This window comes from Arachis ipaensis, chromosome B9, assembly GCF_059453495.1.
Source record: "Arachis ipaensis isolate K30076 ecotype BB chromosome B9, ASM5945349v1, whole genome shotgun sequence".
NCBI classification, from domain to species: domain Eukaryota; kingdom Viridiplantae; phylum Streptophyta; class Magnoliopsida; order Fabales; family Fabaceae; genus Arachis; species Arachis ipaensis.
Window position 1 is genome coordinate 154,797,582 of NC_142444.1, and position 17,141 is coordinate 154,814,722.

Below are 17,141 nucleotides of genomic sequence, written 5' to 3' on the forward strand. Positions count from 1 at the left end.
GTGTTGGTCATCGGAGGGGCCTTCACCATGAGGTCCCTCCATTCTTAGGGGATGTATCACTAGAGCTTGGTTGTTGTTTATCCTATCTTGGTATTCTTGTTCTAATTTAGACGCTGTGCGTCCGTCTTCATACTGATCGTTTGCCATGGAGTGTTGTTTTCCAGGTCCCCGGCAATGATGCCAATGTTCCGAGGGTTACCTGAAACCGGATAATGTTTGGGCTTTGAGGCGAGGCCCAAATGCTCGAGGGAGTGGTCTCCGACTTGTCCTGTGTCAGAGAGCCGCCGTCTGAGTTGCGTGTCTGAAAAGGTGGGGGTGGTACCTGTAAGACACTCCAATTCCTAAGTCAGTAAGGGGTTAAGTAGGTTTCTGATGTATTGGAACTTAAAGGTACCTGAGTGTAGGGTATTTATAGGTGATGAACCAATAACCACCATTAGAGTAGTTCCACTTCTGGTGATGGATAACCGTCCCTTTATCTTAGGGCTGTTGAGATCTCCCTTCTATAAGTGGGTGAGAGATTTAGGGAGGCAGTTACTTACGTGGGTAAGTATAAGCTGCCCGTTTTCGTCGATTCTGACCTCCTCAAAGAGGTCGGGTATATGGTAGAGGCTACTCTCTCAGTAGGTCCTTTTCAGCTTTATTGGGTCTGGCTTATGTTTTGGGTCAGGGTATGAACACCATTCAATTCGATTCAAAAAACAATCCAAACCTCGTTCGCTTGATTCGTTTCAGAAGAATAATCCAAATTGCTCTCATTCAACTGATTTGAAGTTGAATCATTCATTGTTTTGATAGAATATTGAAATCCGAAAACGAAGAAGAAAACGAAGAAGAATAGGAAAAAGAAGGACGAGCAGCAGAAAAGAACAACGAATAGAAGAGAAGAAAAAAGAAGAAGAACAATGAGCAACAGAGATTGCGTATCCAAATCGTTAACATTGAAGAATGTCTATGTTAAAGAAGAAGTTTACGTAATTCTATTACGTTAATATGAGAGAAAGGGGCGCGCGTGGGGAAAAGGGAGAGGGACGTTAACAAAAAAAGTGCTTGGAGACTTAGTTAAGTTTTTTATATGAATACGGAGCATTATTATTCTAAAATTTAGAAAATATGATTAAATAAAAATTAAAAGATAATATAATAAAGTAATTAAATTTAAAAATTAAATCCAAACACCATATTAACTAGGAGCAATGCTAGGGGGCCAGCAACATTTGTGATTGGTAGCCATCAACTAGCCATCAATGATGATTTGATGGTGTGAGATTGGCGTGAGATTTCATCCAATGACTCACCTTTCTCTACTGGTTACATGCTGGCCAAAATGCAATAAAATTGCTGCCCCCTAGACTTTTCCTATTAACTAGTGTTACTGTTACAATGCGGGGAAACCTTCTCGGAACCACCGACAAGCGGCCGAAACCCCTGTCTCCAACAAAGGCGCCACCCATCCTTCCGAGCGAGGTGATCGAGGAGATCCTGGTGAGGGTTCCGGCGAGTACCCTTGTGAAATTGAAGATTGTGTGCAAATCATGGAATGCACTCATCTCCAACCCCGTATTCGCCAGAGACCACCTTCACTGGTCAAGAGCAGATCCAAGCATGACCCGCCCACGACTGATATATAGCTTTTCAAATGATCGCAAAATCCGATTTTCGAACCCATCCTCCCCTCTTAATGAAGATGGGTTCTTCGAGATGGATGTTGGTCTGGATATCTTGGGTTCCTGCAATGGCTTGATCTGCCTCCGCTGGATTACCGGTTATCTGCGGCAATCCATCAGATTGTGGAATCCCTGTACCAGATCAGCATCCGATTGGTTGAAAATTGCGTCGCAACCGGGTAACATGTATGGTTTTGGCTATGATCGTGTGCATCATAATTACAAGTTTCTATATGGCCACAAAATTCACACTTTCGGTTCGAATTCTCGGACAACCATCGTGCAAGATCCCCCATCTTACGACCCCAAGCCGGCGATAGGGACGTTTGTGTATGGCACTCTAAATTGGGCAGCTCAGGCTCGTAGCAACTTTCTCGAATGGGTGATCCTTTCCTTTCACTTAGCCAACGAGAATTTTTGCCCATTGTCTCTGCCTGGTATGGATAATAGTGACGAGCGTTATGTTCCTGCCGTGGGTGCGTTGAGGGACAGGCTTTGTGTTTGTTTGAAGGAAAAGTATGGTCGTTGGATCTTCTGGGTGATGGAGGATTATGGAGTCCAAGAGTCTTGGACTAAGTTCATCACCATATTTAGTAAGCGGCATCAAGAAACTCTAACGTGTTATTCATTTAAAGCCATGTACATGACGGAAAATGATGACGTTCTGGCTGTTTTCTTCAGTCCGTATGATAATGTATCTTTCAATTTAGTTATTATTGAAGCAAATGATGGCCGAGCATCGCAACGAAATCTTTACATGGCAGGTCATCAGTACTGCTATGTTTACCATGAAAGCTTGGTTTCGCCCTCCCATTTAGGTCTTCCAAGTTTTCACTACTGATTAAATCAAGTCAGTCCATGTTTATTGCTTAATGACTTTCTGTTATTGTAAGTGTTACTCTCATTCATCAATGCAGTTTATTTTGTTGTTTATCTCAACTTGGTGACTCTACTTTTTGTCCATATGATTATCCCCAATGGCTATCTCTATCAGTATTGCATAATCTAATGCATAATGTTGGAAAACACTAAGGTAGCGTTTGGTGGAGAGACAGAGACGGAAAGACTGAGACTGAGACTGAGAGACAGAGACCAAGAGACAGAGATTGAATAAATCGCAGTATTCTGTTTGGTGCAAAATGGGAGACAGGAATTGAAACAAGAATAAAACTCTAATTTAATTTGCACAAAGGGTAAAATTGGAATTAATTAATTGAAATGAAAGTATTTTAAGTATAAAATGTTATTAAAGTTTCAGTCTTTATCTCTAAAAATTTTAGTCCCCTGTGTCCTACTTTTTGGAGGTACTGAAATACTGAAATTTTAGAGACAGACAAAAATTTTAGTATCAGTCTCTAAACTAACAAACACGATACTGAGTCTCAGTCTCTCGGTCTTTGTCTCAGTACCTCAAAACAAACGCTACCTAAGCAATGCATGAAAGATGTATACTATTGGATTCCTAAATCTTGGGTTCATGACAATTAATCAAAAGCAAAGGTCCTAGGTATGCAGGCACTTACTCTTTTTGCCACCACTTCCATAAAATTTCCAGTCATAAAATACATACTAAATATAGGAGTAGCTTCAACATGAGAACTCTTGTTGAAATTGGTGGGAACAAGGAAAACTTTCAAGTAAATATATTCAGCAAGAGAAGCTCTGATTAACATTTAAAATAATGGTATGACTTGAATAAATTTGTAGTTATATATACAACATAGGTGACAATCTACTAGAACATCAAAGATAATGCTACCATTTTATGCTATCAACCACTGACTAAGGTCTTAAACATTCTTCAACAGATGCACTTATTAGATTTTAAACCTTTAATCACTTTGATCCACTCTTCAATTCTGTTTTCTATTTTGCTATTGCTGTTAAATTTCTTACCTCAGGTACCAGTTGTTACAGTGAATCTCAACATGCTTCCTATTCTTGAAAATCCAAACACAAGTTACTGATCAGATTTGAGTTCGAGTTAAATTGCCATACCATGCTCCCAAACCCAAATTATACTGGAGGTGTCCCTTTCTGAATCCATTGCACAAAAGCTTTGATCCAAGGTTTAAGAAACAATTAACAACAACATCAACTAAGGGGCCCCAGTCAGCAGCAATTTGTATTTGGACTTGATGCAGAATACAAATGAACTCTCTTCGCAGGTGAGTTCAATGACTCTAACAATAATATGATTACTTGTTTAAAAAGAAGTGACTCAGATAATGCAACTATCAATTTTATCCTCGTCCATACCACTTGTAGCCAGTTGGTAAATGAGATATCAATCCACGGTACATGCAATAGGAGCAAGAGCTTCATTTTGCTTTTCCTCAAGTCATTGATGATTCCATTATGCCCCACCACAACTATATAAGATAGCTGGAGGCAGAAGCAAATATTGAATTGGAAACCACAAAAGCACCAAAATCAGATAATCAAATATTGTGAAGATGTGAAGAGGTATCCCAAGGGCTTCAGAGTAGATGATAGAGTTTGATCTATTTCATTCTTAAAAAGTTCCACACAAATTTGCATACAATTATGGAATAAACATGCTCTGCAAGAATAAAAGGATAAATTTTCTTTTGAAACAAAGAGCAATTCAATAACAGTCTTACGTATTCAATAACAACTGATATTTCTTGCTAATTATTATAGCATACTACAACATCCATTTCAGATACTTCTTATAGACAACTTTAAGATATCTATTTCACATTGTCAAGACTAATTCTCAACACTTATAAACTTTCACAATTCATTGTGTGGTATATGAACTACAGCGCTTCTTCAAAATGCAAGTTTTAAAAAGGAACTCTTACATTCTGCGGTCTGCCAATACACGTGGATCACCACCCAACGAATAAAAAGAAAAATTAATTTCTACTGTATCATATTTTTTTTATATAATTAATTAATTATATATATTATCATATCATTAAAAAGTAACTCATTTTTAAATTTATTATTTAAAATATTATTTAGACGTATGAATTTAATTTGATAAACTTAAAATTGACTATCTATTTATTGTTTTGTTTAACTCAAAAATTACTCAAAAGAGAATTATTTAATTTTATATAACTATTCAATTTATTTCACATTCGTCTCTCTCAAATAATTTTTGTAAAATAATGTGTAAACAGTGAAAATGATCTCTCAAATCTTATTTCTAACATATAAGTCAAATTAATTCTGTAATTTTTGTTCAACCAAATTAATCCTCCAATTACTGGCGTTAATTGTGTTAGTCCCAAATTTACTGAAGCTACTGGACTTTATTTCCCAAACATCAAAACTTCCCAAGAGCTCTCTTTCTCTCTCTCACACGCGCATGCATTCTCCATAACTAATGTTCTGAAAATCGGTTTAGATTGGTCGGCCGAACCAGTTGAATCGTAAACTGCTGAAAAAACGAAGGTTTTGAAAACTGAACCGATCATCGAATCACTCTAAGTACTGGTTTATAGGTTCAACTGGTTCGACCGTGGTTGAACCGTAAAAACCGTTTTATAATAAAATAATAAATAAAATATAAATAAGCACATGAAAATATAATTATAGTCTAATCTAAACTTTAAAATATCATTCAAATTAAAAGTATTACATAAATCAAATGTTATAATCTCATTCAAATACAAATTCAAAAATCAAAAGTCAACAAACAAAACAACCAATCAAACATAACATAGCAGCATCAAAATGATCCAAGTTTGTCATCAATCATCAAAATCCTCCATAACTTGCTGCAGATTTGCGTCATTTATTCCATCACCTTCATTTCCACTACTTGGACCAAAAAAAGCAAGTGGTGCAGCATAAAATGTACTAGTACTACCACCACCACCACCTTGATCTAAATCAGCATCAATCTCATCTAAGAAAATATAACACATTATCAATAAATTAAAGATCAAAACTATTGTAATTTATTGTCTGATCAATAAACTATAATACTCACCAAGCAAGTCTTCAATATTACTTGGAAGATCAGGCTCTTTTTCAACAACCTCTTCCGTCACCCAAAAATCAACCTTATCAATAGTTTCAATATCGATTGGATCATATTGCGACTTTTGCTTTCTTTTTTTTCTTTCCTTCCTAACAAATTTAATACAATATATGATAAGCCTAGTATATTAGCTATACAAAATCTAATGATATGAAATGAAAAGATGAAATAATTATTAGGTCCAATCCATTCAATCACCTCTGAAAACAAGTCACACAAGCTTGAAGCATTTTTAACCATACTTGAGGCATCTACAGATTTCACAAAGCATAACCCTTTCGAACAATAAACCAAAAAATTAATCAACGTTCTTTGCCTTTGATCTGTCCAACCATCAGCCATGAGAGTACATCCAATTTCTTTCCAAGCCGACCTATAGCTATCAACAACCATTTGACACTCCCTTTTGAGATCGGCTAATAAGTTAACCCTCAAAGAGTCATAAGAAGGACCTTTATAACCAGGCCCAAAGCCAGCTACACCATCCAACATATCTTGAAAAAAAGGTGACATAACCGCATTGAAAGGAATCCTACAATCCAAAAGTCATCTAGCCACTCGCTTATCAACTTCATGAAGCGCCTCTATGTTTTGAAACACACTTTTCAGACTTGGTTGACTTCCCGGAGTTGTTCTTGGTGCAAACATAGGAGGAATAATGGTTTTTGCTTTCTTTGTTGGATCGCCTCCAATAACCTCCTTAGTTGGTAACTGACTCGGAGTTTGTTGTTCTTCTTGCGGTATTGCTTCATCAATTGCATCCTCACACTCATCGGTACCATCTTCGTTGAAACTTACTTTCCTTATACTAGTTTTACTTTTCTGAATCTCTTTCAATAAATCTTCCATTTATTTTTCTACATCATACGGGACCTTAGAACACTTCTTAATGTCTCCACCTATCTTCGCCAAATGATTTTTTATTCTATTAATTTCCCTGCCCCCAAAAGTACTCAGACGAAATAAGCATTGGTAATGCGGTTTTTCATTTATATTTTATAAAGCAACGTATCTCCAAGCAGGATCAGTTTTCCCCCGAACATTAGAAGTTTGTGACTGACTTTCGTTACTCGCGGGAGGAAGAGAACGTTCATTCGAAGCAGAATTATTTTCAGCATTATTATTCCTAGGTAGTTCTTGGTTGATACTTTCATCCATACCTAAATATTACCAGCAATCCAACCCAATAATCTCAACTCTAAAGTTCACAACAAATGAACAAACAACATCCAAAATTCAAAGTTTAGCAGTTCATCATGTCTCAAAATCAGTGTTGACAAAATCAGAGTTCACACTTCACACAATCAGAGTTCACACAATCAGATTTCACAAAATCAGAGTTCACAAAATCATGTCACAAAATCAGAGTTCAAAAAATTCTTTGTTCACAAAATCATGTCACAAAATCAGAGCTCACAAAATCAGAGTTCACAGTTTCATCAGATTTCACAGTTTCATCAGAGTTCACAGTATCAGATTTCATCACAGAATCAGAGACTCATAGTCAGTTCATCATGCAACAGTTATTCAGTGATTCAATCAAACAATCATAAGTTCATAACTAAAATAAAAATTACCTGGAACTCTATTGCTTTCTCTCAGAGCTCGAAGGCACCTTGAGGCTTCAGGCTTCAACGCTTCAACCGAACTCTATTGCTTTCTCTCAGAGCTTGACGGAGGTGACTGGTCGAAGTGGCTGAGTGCACGACGGAGCTGAGTGCGCGACATAGCTGACGGCGCGACGGTGCTGACTGCGCGACGGAGCTGACGGCGCGACAGTGCTGACGGCGCGACGGATCGTGATGGCGTTCAGGCGTTCTCTATATCTCTCTGACCCAGTGACCCTTGATGAGAGTGGAGCTGAAGTGCTGAACTGTGGGGCGTGAAACGAAACTGCGAAGGGCAAAGGGAATTAGGGTTCACAAAACGCAAAACGGCAGCGTTTTGCTGCACAGCTAAAAAACCGGCCGGGTCCCGGTTCGGTTCGACCGACCGGTAACCGGCCGATTCGTCGGTTCAATGCTGGTTTTCTAATTTTACGGTTTTCCTTAATGTTCGAACCGCTTTAGTGTCCGATTCACAGTTTGACCAGTTTGACCGGCCGGTTCGAACCAGTTTTCAGAACATTGGAAAAAACAAATCAAGCAAATGATAAAACCGCTAATTTCGAAAACCACAATTGAACTGTCGAACCGGTCGGGGACCGATCGGTCGAACCGAACCGTGATTTGGCCGGTTTTCTTATTAAGGAATCAAACGTCGTCGTTTCATCAAGCTGCTGCACAGTGCACACTAAGTCACTTACATAGCCCTACCCAGACTCCATCACCCAGAATCCAGATCCAGAACGCCTCTCTGACACTCAGTCCAGGGCTCCTCTCATTGAGCTCCTGGTCGTCCCTCACCTCCATCCAGCCACCGCCTGCTACCGCCGCTGTCGGAACTTTGAACAGCCACTGCCTGCTCCCTCACTTCCCCTCCATCGCGCAGCCGCCATCCCAACCTTCCTTCCCTTCCATCGCGCGGCCACCGTGCGAACGTGGAAGCCTCCGTCGCGTAGCCACGCCGCCGCCAGCGCTAGCTCTGCTCCACCGCAGTCACTGTCCCATTCGAAGGTGCTCCTTGTCTCGGTGTCTCTGTCTCCCTCTCGATTGCTCTGTTGAAGGCTTCTTCTAGCTTTTAGGCAATTTTTTTAACTATAATTGAATAATTTTTCAATTCTGTGAAGTGTGAATTGTGAACTGTGATCTGTGATTTTTTTTTCTGTGAACTGTGAACTTTGTTGAATAATTGTGAACTGTGAAGTGTGAATTGTGATCTGCGATTTTTTTGTGTGAAATGTGAACTGAAGTTACTGAACTGAACTGAATTGTGAGCTTTGTTGAATAATTGTGATTAATTATTTTTAGTTAAGTCGTGAACTACTGAAATTTGTTGTTTGTTGAATAATTGTGAACTGTGAAGTGTGAACTGTGATATGTGATTTTATATTTTTATGTGAACTGTGAACTGATGTTACTGAACTGAACTGTGAACTTTGTTAAATAATTTTAATTAATTATTGTTAGTTAAGCTGTGAACTACTGAACTTTGTTGTTTGTTGAATAGTTGTGAACTGTGAAGTGTGAACTGTGATCTTTAATTTTTTATTTTTCCGTGAACTGTGAAATGAAGTTACTGAAATGAACTGTGAACTTTGTTGAATAATTGTGATTAATTATTATTAGTTAAACTGTGAACTACTGAATTACTGTGAACTACTGTCCACGGCCTCTTTTGCCAGAAAAGCCTCTACATAGGCTAGTTTATGCGCATCCAAAATGTTTAGTCATTCTACTAAAATGTGTGCCCTGTTCGGGTCTATTTTGTGCTTCTGTGTGGTGTACTGGTGTGTGAACATTTTTGATTGGTACCAGTGTAACAGAATAACCCTGTGGTTGCATCATATATACAGTTTCAGTTAGCTTGTCATTTAGGAAGGCATTGTCAAAATCGAATTGCGCTATATTATGGTATCAGAGCATTTCTTCCTGTAGAGCCTGAGGAATGGACCGACTATGCTTCAATTGCATACTCTGAGCATTTGTCATGTATTAGGTCTTGTCGGATGACGAGAATTAGAGCTTTAAGCACATGACAGTCTGTTGATTAACGCTGTTAGTCTTGCATTGCATAATTCTTGGAATTAAGTTTGGCCTGCTTAATACTAGTGAATTATGTATATAAAAGCACTAATGGGTTGTCATAGATGATATACGAGTTTTGAGTAAAACGAATCGCAGGTTTTGGGAACGTTAGAAACTACTTCTCGAGGCTATTCAGTTGTGTATCTTGGATTTTGCTCGAGTCGATCTGTTCTTTCATGTCCTAACTTGAAGTTCTCGTTTGCTACTCCTCTTGAAAAGTAGTTTGATGTTCCACTCTATTCCTCTATTCATATGTATTCTTGTTTGATCCTAAGTGCATATGATTGTTTGAAATCCTTGTTGTATCTGTCTTTCTCTGTTTGAGTTCTTCTTGATTCACGTGTTCTTTGATACAGCTTTGAACTTATCCTATTGCGTTGTACATTTTAACTCCGGATTCCGAGCCCATTCTTAGAGAACTTGTTGATTCAATTTTTCTCTTATTTGACAGTGATCACAGCCAATTTTGAGATTTTTATAAACATTGCTGTTGAATAGATACATACTTGTCTATATATGAAACCTTAAAGATTTCTTATACAGTTTAATAACTATTTATTCCTAATATCTCGCCTGTACTTTTACTGGTTTACGGAACTGCATTTACTTTAAATTACAATTTGACTTTCTAGTAATTTTACTATAGTTCCAATGCACATCTTCATTTGATTCTGTATTTGGATATTTTTCAAAATTTTGAAAAGAAAGGATTTACCACTTTTGTCTCGGTTGAGTTTCGTTTGATGAACTACACTTGATTTATTTTTGGTTTGAGTCTGATTTAGCATACCACATTGTTTATGCCATTGCTACTTCTTTTAAAAATGTTGGACTCATAGCTTTCTTCTTATGAACGGACTAAATTCTCTCTTAAGCCTTCCATCTCTACGGATGCCATACTTGACTTTGTCTTTAACTAATCTTTTGCACCTTGTGAACATTACCATTGGTTTTGGTTCTCCTTCGATCTCTTGTAAATTTCATCCTTATGTGAGTCAGTTTGATTCGTTTCAAATTAGTGCATCGTTTATCTTCTCATTGTTTCTAACAGAGTTTTAGTCAAAGATTTATTCTTGAGAAGTTACTAATGATTGAGTTGTCTTTTCCTGTGATTTTTGTATCCTTTTGAATCAATTGAAAGCTGGTTTGATGTCCCACGCCTAGTGGATTTTGTTTTAACTATTTTGATTTAAGATTCTTTCTTTTATGGCTTGACTCCTTTTAAGTACATTCTAATCTTCCTGAATATCCTTTTGAGATGGTGATTTCAAGAACACTTGTGAGTCTTGTTTTTGAACTTTTAAGGAAGTTTTGAATTCTCTTTGAAGAAATTCTAAACAGAATTTATTTTTTCTGTTGCTTAATTGAGATTGAAACCATTGTTCGATTTTGACGAAGTTAATTTTTAAGTTGGCATGCGCTATTTTAAATGAAGTTTTTGAAAAGCTTCCTTATTTAGTAGAAAACCGGTTCGTTTGTAACGCACCACTTGTTTCTTTTACCAATTTACACGCAAACTTTTGCCTCGGATTTTCTCTTCCAAGTAGAGTTTAACTTTTTCTTTCGTCCTTGCTAAGACTTCCATACACGCTTGTTTGAATATGGACTTTGGGATTTTCCGAACAAGCATTTGATTTCTCTCCTGAGTTTTGTGAATTACTTTTGGTTAAGATTGTGCACTTAACTAACTTTCTAAAATATTTGATGAAAATATTTTAGCTCTTAGCCAAGCCGGTGTGCATATTGTTTTTAAAACTCTACATGATATATTTCAACATGAAATTGTATTAAGGCAAAGCCACGTTTATGCTTTTGTTACTCTCTTGGAGAATGTTTGTTGTGTAACTTCTCTTTCAGATTGCGAAGTGATTTTTTTGCAAGTTTTCGTTTCTTTTAAAAACAATGTATTCGGAAGTGTTTTTAATCGTGCTCTTGAAGTTCTGTGAGCTTTGTCTTTGGTTTGAGGAATTCTTCTCTATAAACCTCATACTTCATTGACTCAGCTTGAATTTGTTTCAAACTAATGCGCTGATTTTCTTCTTATTAATCCTATTGGATTTCTTTGTTTCAAGGGTTATCTTTGAAGTTGTCAATTAAATTGTGTCTAGCAAACTTCATTACTTGAGTATCCTTGTTTGTCTAGAATTGGATACATTCTCTCAAATTGATGAGTATTAACTTTGACAATTGTCTCTCCTTTCTAAATCTTGTATCCTTCTGAGTAGACTCGAGAATTGTTTTGATATCACGTGCGACTTATAGACGTAGTAACGCGATGCGTTAGTTCTTTAAGACGTGATGTGTGTATATGGAAGGCGAAACGGTAGGTATACAACGTTATGAGCTGTGGGTGTTTTGTTTCTTGCAAACGAGTTTGCGGGTGTTAGGCTTATGATTGGCTATGAGGTTGTAAAATGATTGGTGGAGTTAGGAAATTGAAATTCTGAAGTGGGAACAAGATTTGTCAGCGAACGTTATGCCGCTGTTTAAATATCAACATGCCTTGCAGCCTTTTACCACATTTATTACCACTTTGCCTTGTGAACGCCTATTTTGATTTGCACCCTATTTTGGCACCTGAAGTGTTTGTAAAGCCTTCAGATCATATGACCTTGTGCATTGAGCCCATCTTGTAAAGTTTGCTTTACAACCACACTCATACTTTTGTATCTTTATGCATACGACCACCCAAGTATTTGGAAACCGTATATATGTTTATATTTTGAGATATTTTTACTTCTTCCTTAAATATGTTCAAAGGTGAACTGTTATGAAATTTCTTTTGTTTTGTATCAATTTTTGAGGACGAAAATTTTTATAAGGTGGGTAGAATGTAAGACACAGAATCTTTGAAAAGTCTTATTATGATCAAGTTTCAAATCGTATAGTTATTTATAGCCTTAATTTCAGAAATAATTTTATTAAAGATAATTAAGGCACGTTTTGATTTATTGAATTTGAGACAAGTTATGATTATTATCCAATTTTATAATTATTGGATTATTTTTTATATTTAAATTATAAAGTTAATAGTTATAAAATAATAAAAATTTTATATGATTTGGATTAGGTAAGTAATATTTTAAATATTACTATTGCTATTTTAAAAAAATGAAGAAATTAAGTATATTATTTCTAATTATTTGATTTAGGCATTTTATTAAAAGTAATTTGTAAAAATTGATGAGCAAATAGTATTTTCTATATACATTTAATGTTGGATTTAATTTGGGTTTCAATTATCATATTATCCCCAATTTCAAATAAAATTACTAAAATACCCATAACCCTCATTTTTTTAAATGAAACCCTAACCCTAAAAACCCTAACCCGTTACCGTTTCCATCAGAAGCTGCAGCAGCAGCCGCAAGCCCCTTTCTCCCCCCAAAAACGAAAAGCGCAGACACAAAACAGGGGAGGAGAACTTCTGAGAGAGCTGAGGGAAAGAGAGGGGGCTTCACCCACGCCGCCATCGTCCTCACTGCGACTCACCACGAGCCGCCGATCGCGCTCCAGTTCAGCCCGCCACCGCCGCACCATCGGCGCCGTCGCCAGGGAGAGCAGAACCGAGGAGAGGGTTGGTCCGCGAGTGATGGCTGTCGCGGGCTTGGGGGCCGCCGCGCCTTCGTCGCCACCGCGCCCACGCCGCGTCGCTGCCGTCACCCTCCCTACATCGCCGCCGTCGAGCTCGCGAGCGTGGAGGAGGCACAGCGCCGCTGGTTTCGTCGGGTTTCCGCCGTCGAACCTGTCCCTACCACCGCTGCTGACCACACGCACAGAGAGAGAGGGTGCGCGAAAAAGGAGCCGCCGCGAGGCTGGGCTCGCCGCTGTGGAGGGTCGCCGCCTTCCTCCACCATCACCGAAGATCCATCACCGGAGCTGCTGGGCTCGCCGTATGCTACTGTTGTGTCGCCGGAACTGTCCTGGGGTTTTGCCACTCATTCAGATTCTGCTCTGTTTTGGGTTAGTGCTGTTGCTATTGTTTTGGCCGCCGGAAAACCTCGATGCCGCCACCTCTGCTGCCGGAAACAGCCGCTGAGTCTTCTATGATGGGAAGCTCTAACCCTGCTTCAGCTTCTTTACCTGTTAATTTCTCCATGGGCCATGAGAGTTGTTGCTAAGGCTGGTTGTGTCAGGAGTTTACCGCGAGTTGCCGTCGTTCTTGTCACCGGCTGTGAAGTTGGTGTTGCCGGAATCCACCACTGGTGCAGCCGCTACTTGGTTCCCTCGAGTTTGGTAAGCGTTTTGTTTGGAAGAGTCCTTTAATCGCTGTTTTATTAAGTTTTGCGGCGTTAATTGCTATACGATTGAGTTTCGGTTGTTGTATGTTGCGATTAGGGTTGTTGAGACTGTTGTGAAAGTGGATTGGAACCGAGGTTTTGGTTGCCGGGATTTCGATTGTTGATTTCGGGTTGAGGCGGAAAGGACTCTGTGACGCGTTTGGGCTATAGTTTTGCGTTGAGGTAGGGGGCTTTCCGAAAACTATAGTTTATTGTTGGAATTATTACATATGGATACTGATGTGAGATATTGTGTATTTGGTGATTGTAATTGCCTTATGTATTATTTGATTGACTAGTATGGTTATGGATGTTGGTTTGGCTGAATTGTTGTGCGGCTTTGTGAAATGTAATTTTTTGAAGTTGATTCTTTAAAAGATTTGAAATCTGAGTTTAATCCGTTGAGGATTGGTTTGAATTGAGTCAATTATTTTGATGATGTGAAAAGTCGAATACACTTTTGAATTTAGCCTGGATTACTTTAATTGACTTGGTTTTGGGACAAATGCTTTGTTACTGAGTCGTTTCTTTAAAGCTTTGGAAATGAGTTAAATCGGTTGATGTTGATTTGATTTTGAAACGGTTTCCTTGAGATATGCCAATGAGGCGACTGTTGGATTATGCTTGAATTGGAATTGATTTTTTTGGATTTTTGGACTGTTGAAAGGGATTGAGGAACGGTTTAGTTAGGACCCGAACTGGGTGGCAAAGTCCAAGTTTTAGGGGAGATGTTGCCGAAATTTCTATAGAATCCGAGTCCTTATTTGAAATGTTATTTGGAGAATTTTGAGTTTAATGCCTTTCCTATTTATTTCAAGGATTGTGAAATTATGGCTTCTTTTATTACCTTTACTTAGAACAATTAAGAAAGCAATGAAGTTACACTTTGAAAGAATTTTTGAAAAGAGAATCATGATTTCTCCTTATTTTCCAAGAAGAATTTTGGGTACAAGTCATTCGAAAGAGAATTTTGCTTTGAGGCTGTTTTAAAAAGGTAAAACGGGTTTATGTTTTTCTTTATTAAACATAAAGATTGTCCTTTGGAAGACACTGCTATAGATAAAATCACATAGTACTTGGTCTAACCACTACGCTATAAATTTCTTCATAGCCAACTCCCTCAGGTTGGTGAAAACCTCTACCCACAAGTCTTGCCTCGTATCTCAGAATCTTCCCATATTGATCTCTTTTGACAGCAAAAATCCATTTGCCGCGAATTATGATAGTTACATTTTTAAGTCAGTCCCTTGTTTATTCATTCATTTTTTCAATTTGTTTCTTATTTGTCTTGCTTAGGTATATGCAGTTGATGCCGGCGCCGACATTGTCGGGCAGGTAATCATCCAAAATGACAATCTTATTCTTAAGTTTGGCTTGTGTCTAGTTAATTTCCTGTCACAAAAAATTGCTAAGAACCAACTCTGTTTAAAGCTTAAACTATCACATAAGTGTAGCTTGGGTTCTTGGTTTCCACTTACTTTTACCTTTCTACAAGCAGGTGACAAATATTGTTGTCACAAATGATCTTTCAAATGTTATCGTTGTACTGAATGGACGATTTGAGGTAGGTTACTATGAACAATAAATTTTAAACTTCGAAAGAGTTTTTGTACTTTTCTACTTTAAATTATGATGGTCTAGACTTACATCTGGCAAGTAGAATTACCAAACATTTTGGATGTGCGGTCTGAATTTGATTTCACTTTTATTTTTTGAATTGGATAACGAAATCAAATTGTCACTGGCTAAATCTTAATTTAAACAATTAAGAATACCTTTTGATTGCCAAAATCATTTTGGTTTCTTCAACTCCTTAAAGTATATACATTTTTTATTGAATTTTACTTGCTTTATGTTGATGAGTAGAATGTTCAAATAGAAAAAAGGTGGATGTGATGGTTTTTGACTGGATATGCTTATTGACAAGGTACTTAGTTTGTATTCTTTTAGTTGAATGTTGAAACCCATTATTGTAAAATCATATATAGAAAGTTTTAAAATATAGTTCTTTATTTATTAAAATTGAAGTAAAATAAAATCCTCTTCTTTAGGACATGCTTTCATATTTCATCACTGCCAGAAATAGCTGACTCAAATCCACAGGTCTAATCAGACCTTTTTTTCAAGTGCAGCGGTAATTTTTTTTGCAAATCTATAAATACCAACTCAAATTTTCTCATGAAAAGTTATTTTGTTAGGTTTACAAACCTTGATTTTATCTTTATTTTTTACTTAATTTTATTTTGTAAATTGTATTTATGAATAATGATAAATTATAAGGAAATAAAACTGCTTAAATGCAATTAGAAATTCAACAAGATAATATTGATTTCTTGATTTATGCATGTAGTTGTACGTGGCTCCTTTCACCAATCCTGAACGATACCGTGAAAGAGTTGATTGTTGGCTCAATATCACCTCGCTTTCAAAAACAAAAACTTGACCTTCCTCCAGCCGAGCTGAATAAAAAAAAGTAAATCAACGTCTGTAAAGTGCAAACATTGATAACAAAATCTATCTATTAATATTCTATTATATTAATATACAATAAGAGAGTAGTAGTAGGTCCTTTACTCGACAAGTGTATAGGCTAATTGTTCAACAAGTGTTGAATTCAAATACATAACAAGTGTCCAGTCAAATCTCTGTACAAGAAGGAGCTCGATGGAAGTAGCGCTCTCTCTGAACAAGAAGGAGCTCGATGAAAGTAGTATCTGGCAAGTAAGACAGATAATGAAGGTGGTCGGTGCCATGGTCAAAGAAAAGAGAAGAGGGAGGTAGAGGCTCCGAATCTGTTTTCGGCGACGGCAAGGATGAAGAACAATGAGTCAAAGGTGATGGTGGTTGTTGATGCAACCGCAAAGAGAAAGGACAGTGGCATCGGTTAGTGGTGTTGCAACCGTAAGTGAAAACGGAGCAACTGGCAGCAAGATGAAGAGAACGAATAGCTCTGAGATCCTACTATCGAGTGTTGCAAAGGTCATTTTTTTCAAATTAAAATTTATTTTATTTTTTCTTTTTTTTTTAAACTATACAAAATTATTTATTTATGTTTAATCTGCATTTGTTTTAGCTGAAGGTTGAGGCTGGGCTAAGTTGATAGAGGAGCTAGTGGTATGGTTGATTTGCACTTGTTACAACAGCATCCTTTCGAACAGCTTCAAATCATCTTCAATTAATGCGTATAAGGTATTTATTTTTGTGTGCTAGAGTTTTATTGCTGTCACGTTATGAAATATTATCTTTTGTGTTGCTGACATCTTGATTAAACATTTGGATGAATGGATATGTACCCACTAATTTTTATACTAGATGTCTAGATCAAACACTAGTTTTACACTTGTTATATTAAAAAGAAAAATTTAAAAAAATGCTAACTATATTAAAAACACAAGATATACCTTGCACACTATAAGTAAAGATTTTAAAAAGAAAATAGTTTAATAAGAAAATAGTTTGTACCTGTTCCCAGTATGTTAGATTATCGTTA

At 37.2% G+C, this 17,141-nt stretch overlaps 2 protein-coding genes across 2 annotated transcripts; both read left to right on the plus strand.

The window, feature by feature from the left end:
• The first annotated feature begins 1,245 nt into the window (after window positions 1–1,245).
• LOC107616218 (F-box/kelch-repeat protein At3g23880-like) lies at window positions 1,246–2,672 on the plus strand. Its single transcript, XM_016318205.3, has one exon. It carries the CDS (start codon window positions 1,384–1,386, stop codon window positions 2,506–2,508), a length of 1,125 nt encoding a protein of 374 aa, XP_016173691.1. The 5' UTR covers window positions 1,246–1,383; the 3' UTR covers window positions 2,509–2,672.
• Window positions 2,673–12,698: 10,026 nt separating this feature from the next.
• Window positions 12,699–14,158, plus strand: LOC110266390 (uncharacterized; the record flags this gene model as incomplete). The annotated part of the gene is made up of 2 exons (XM_088499412.1): window positions 12,699–13,607; window positions 13,710–14,158. A coding segment is annotated over one exon (723 nt), but the record flags the coding sequence as incomplete, so codon positions are not given.
• Between the last annotated feature and the right edge of the window lie 2,983 nt (window positions 14,159–17,141).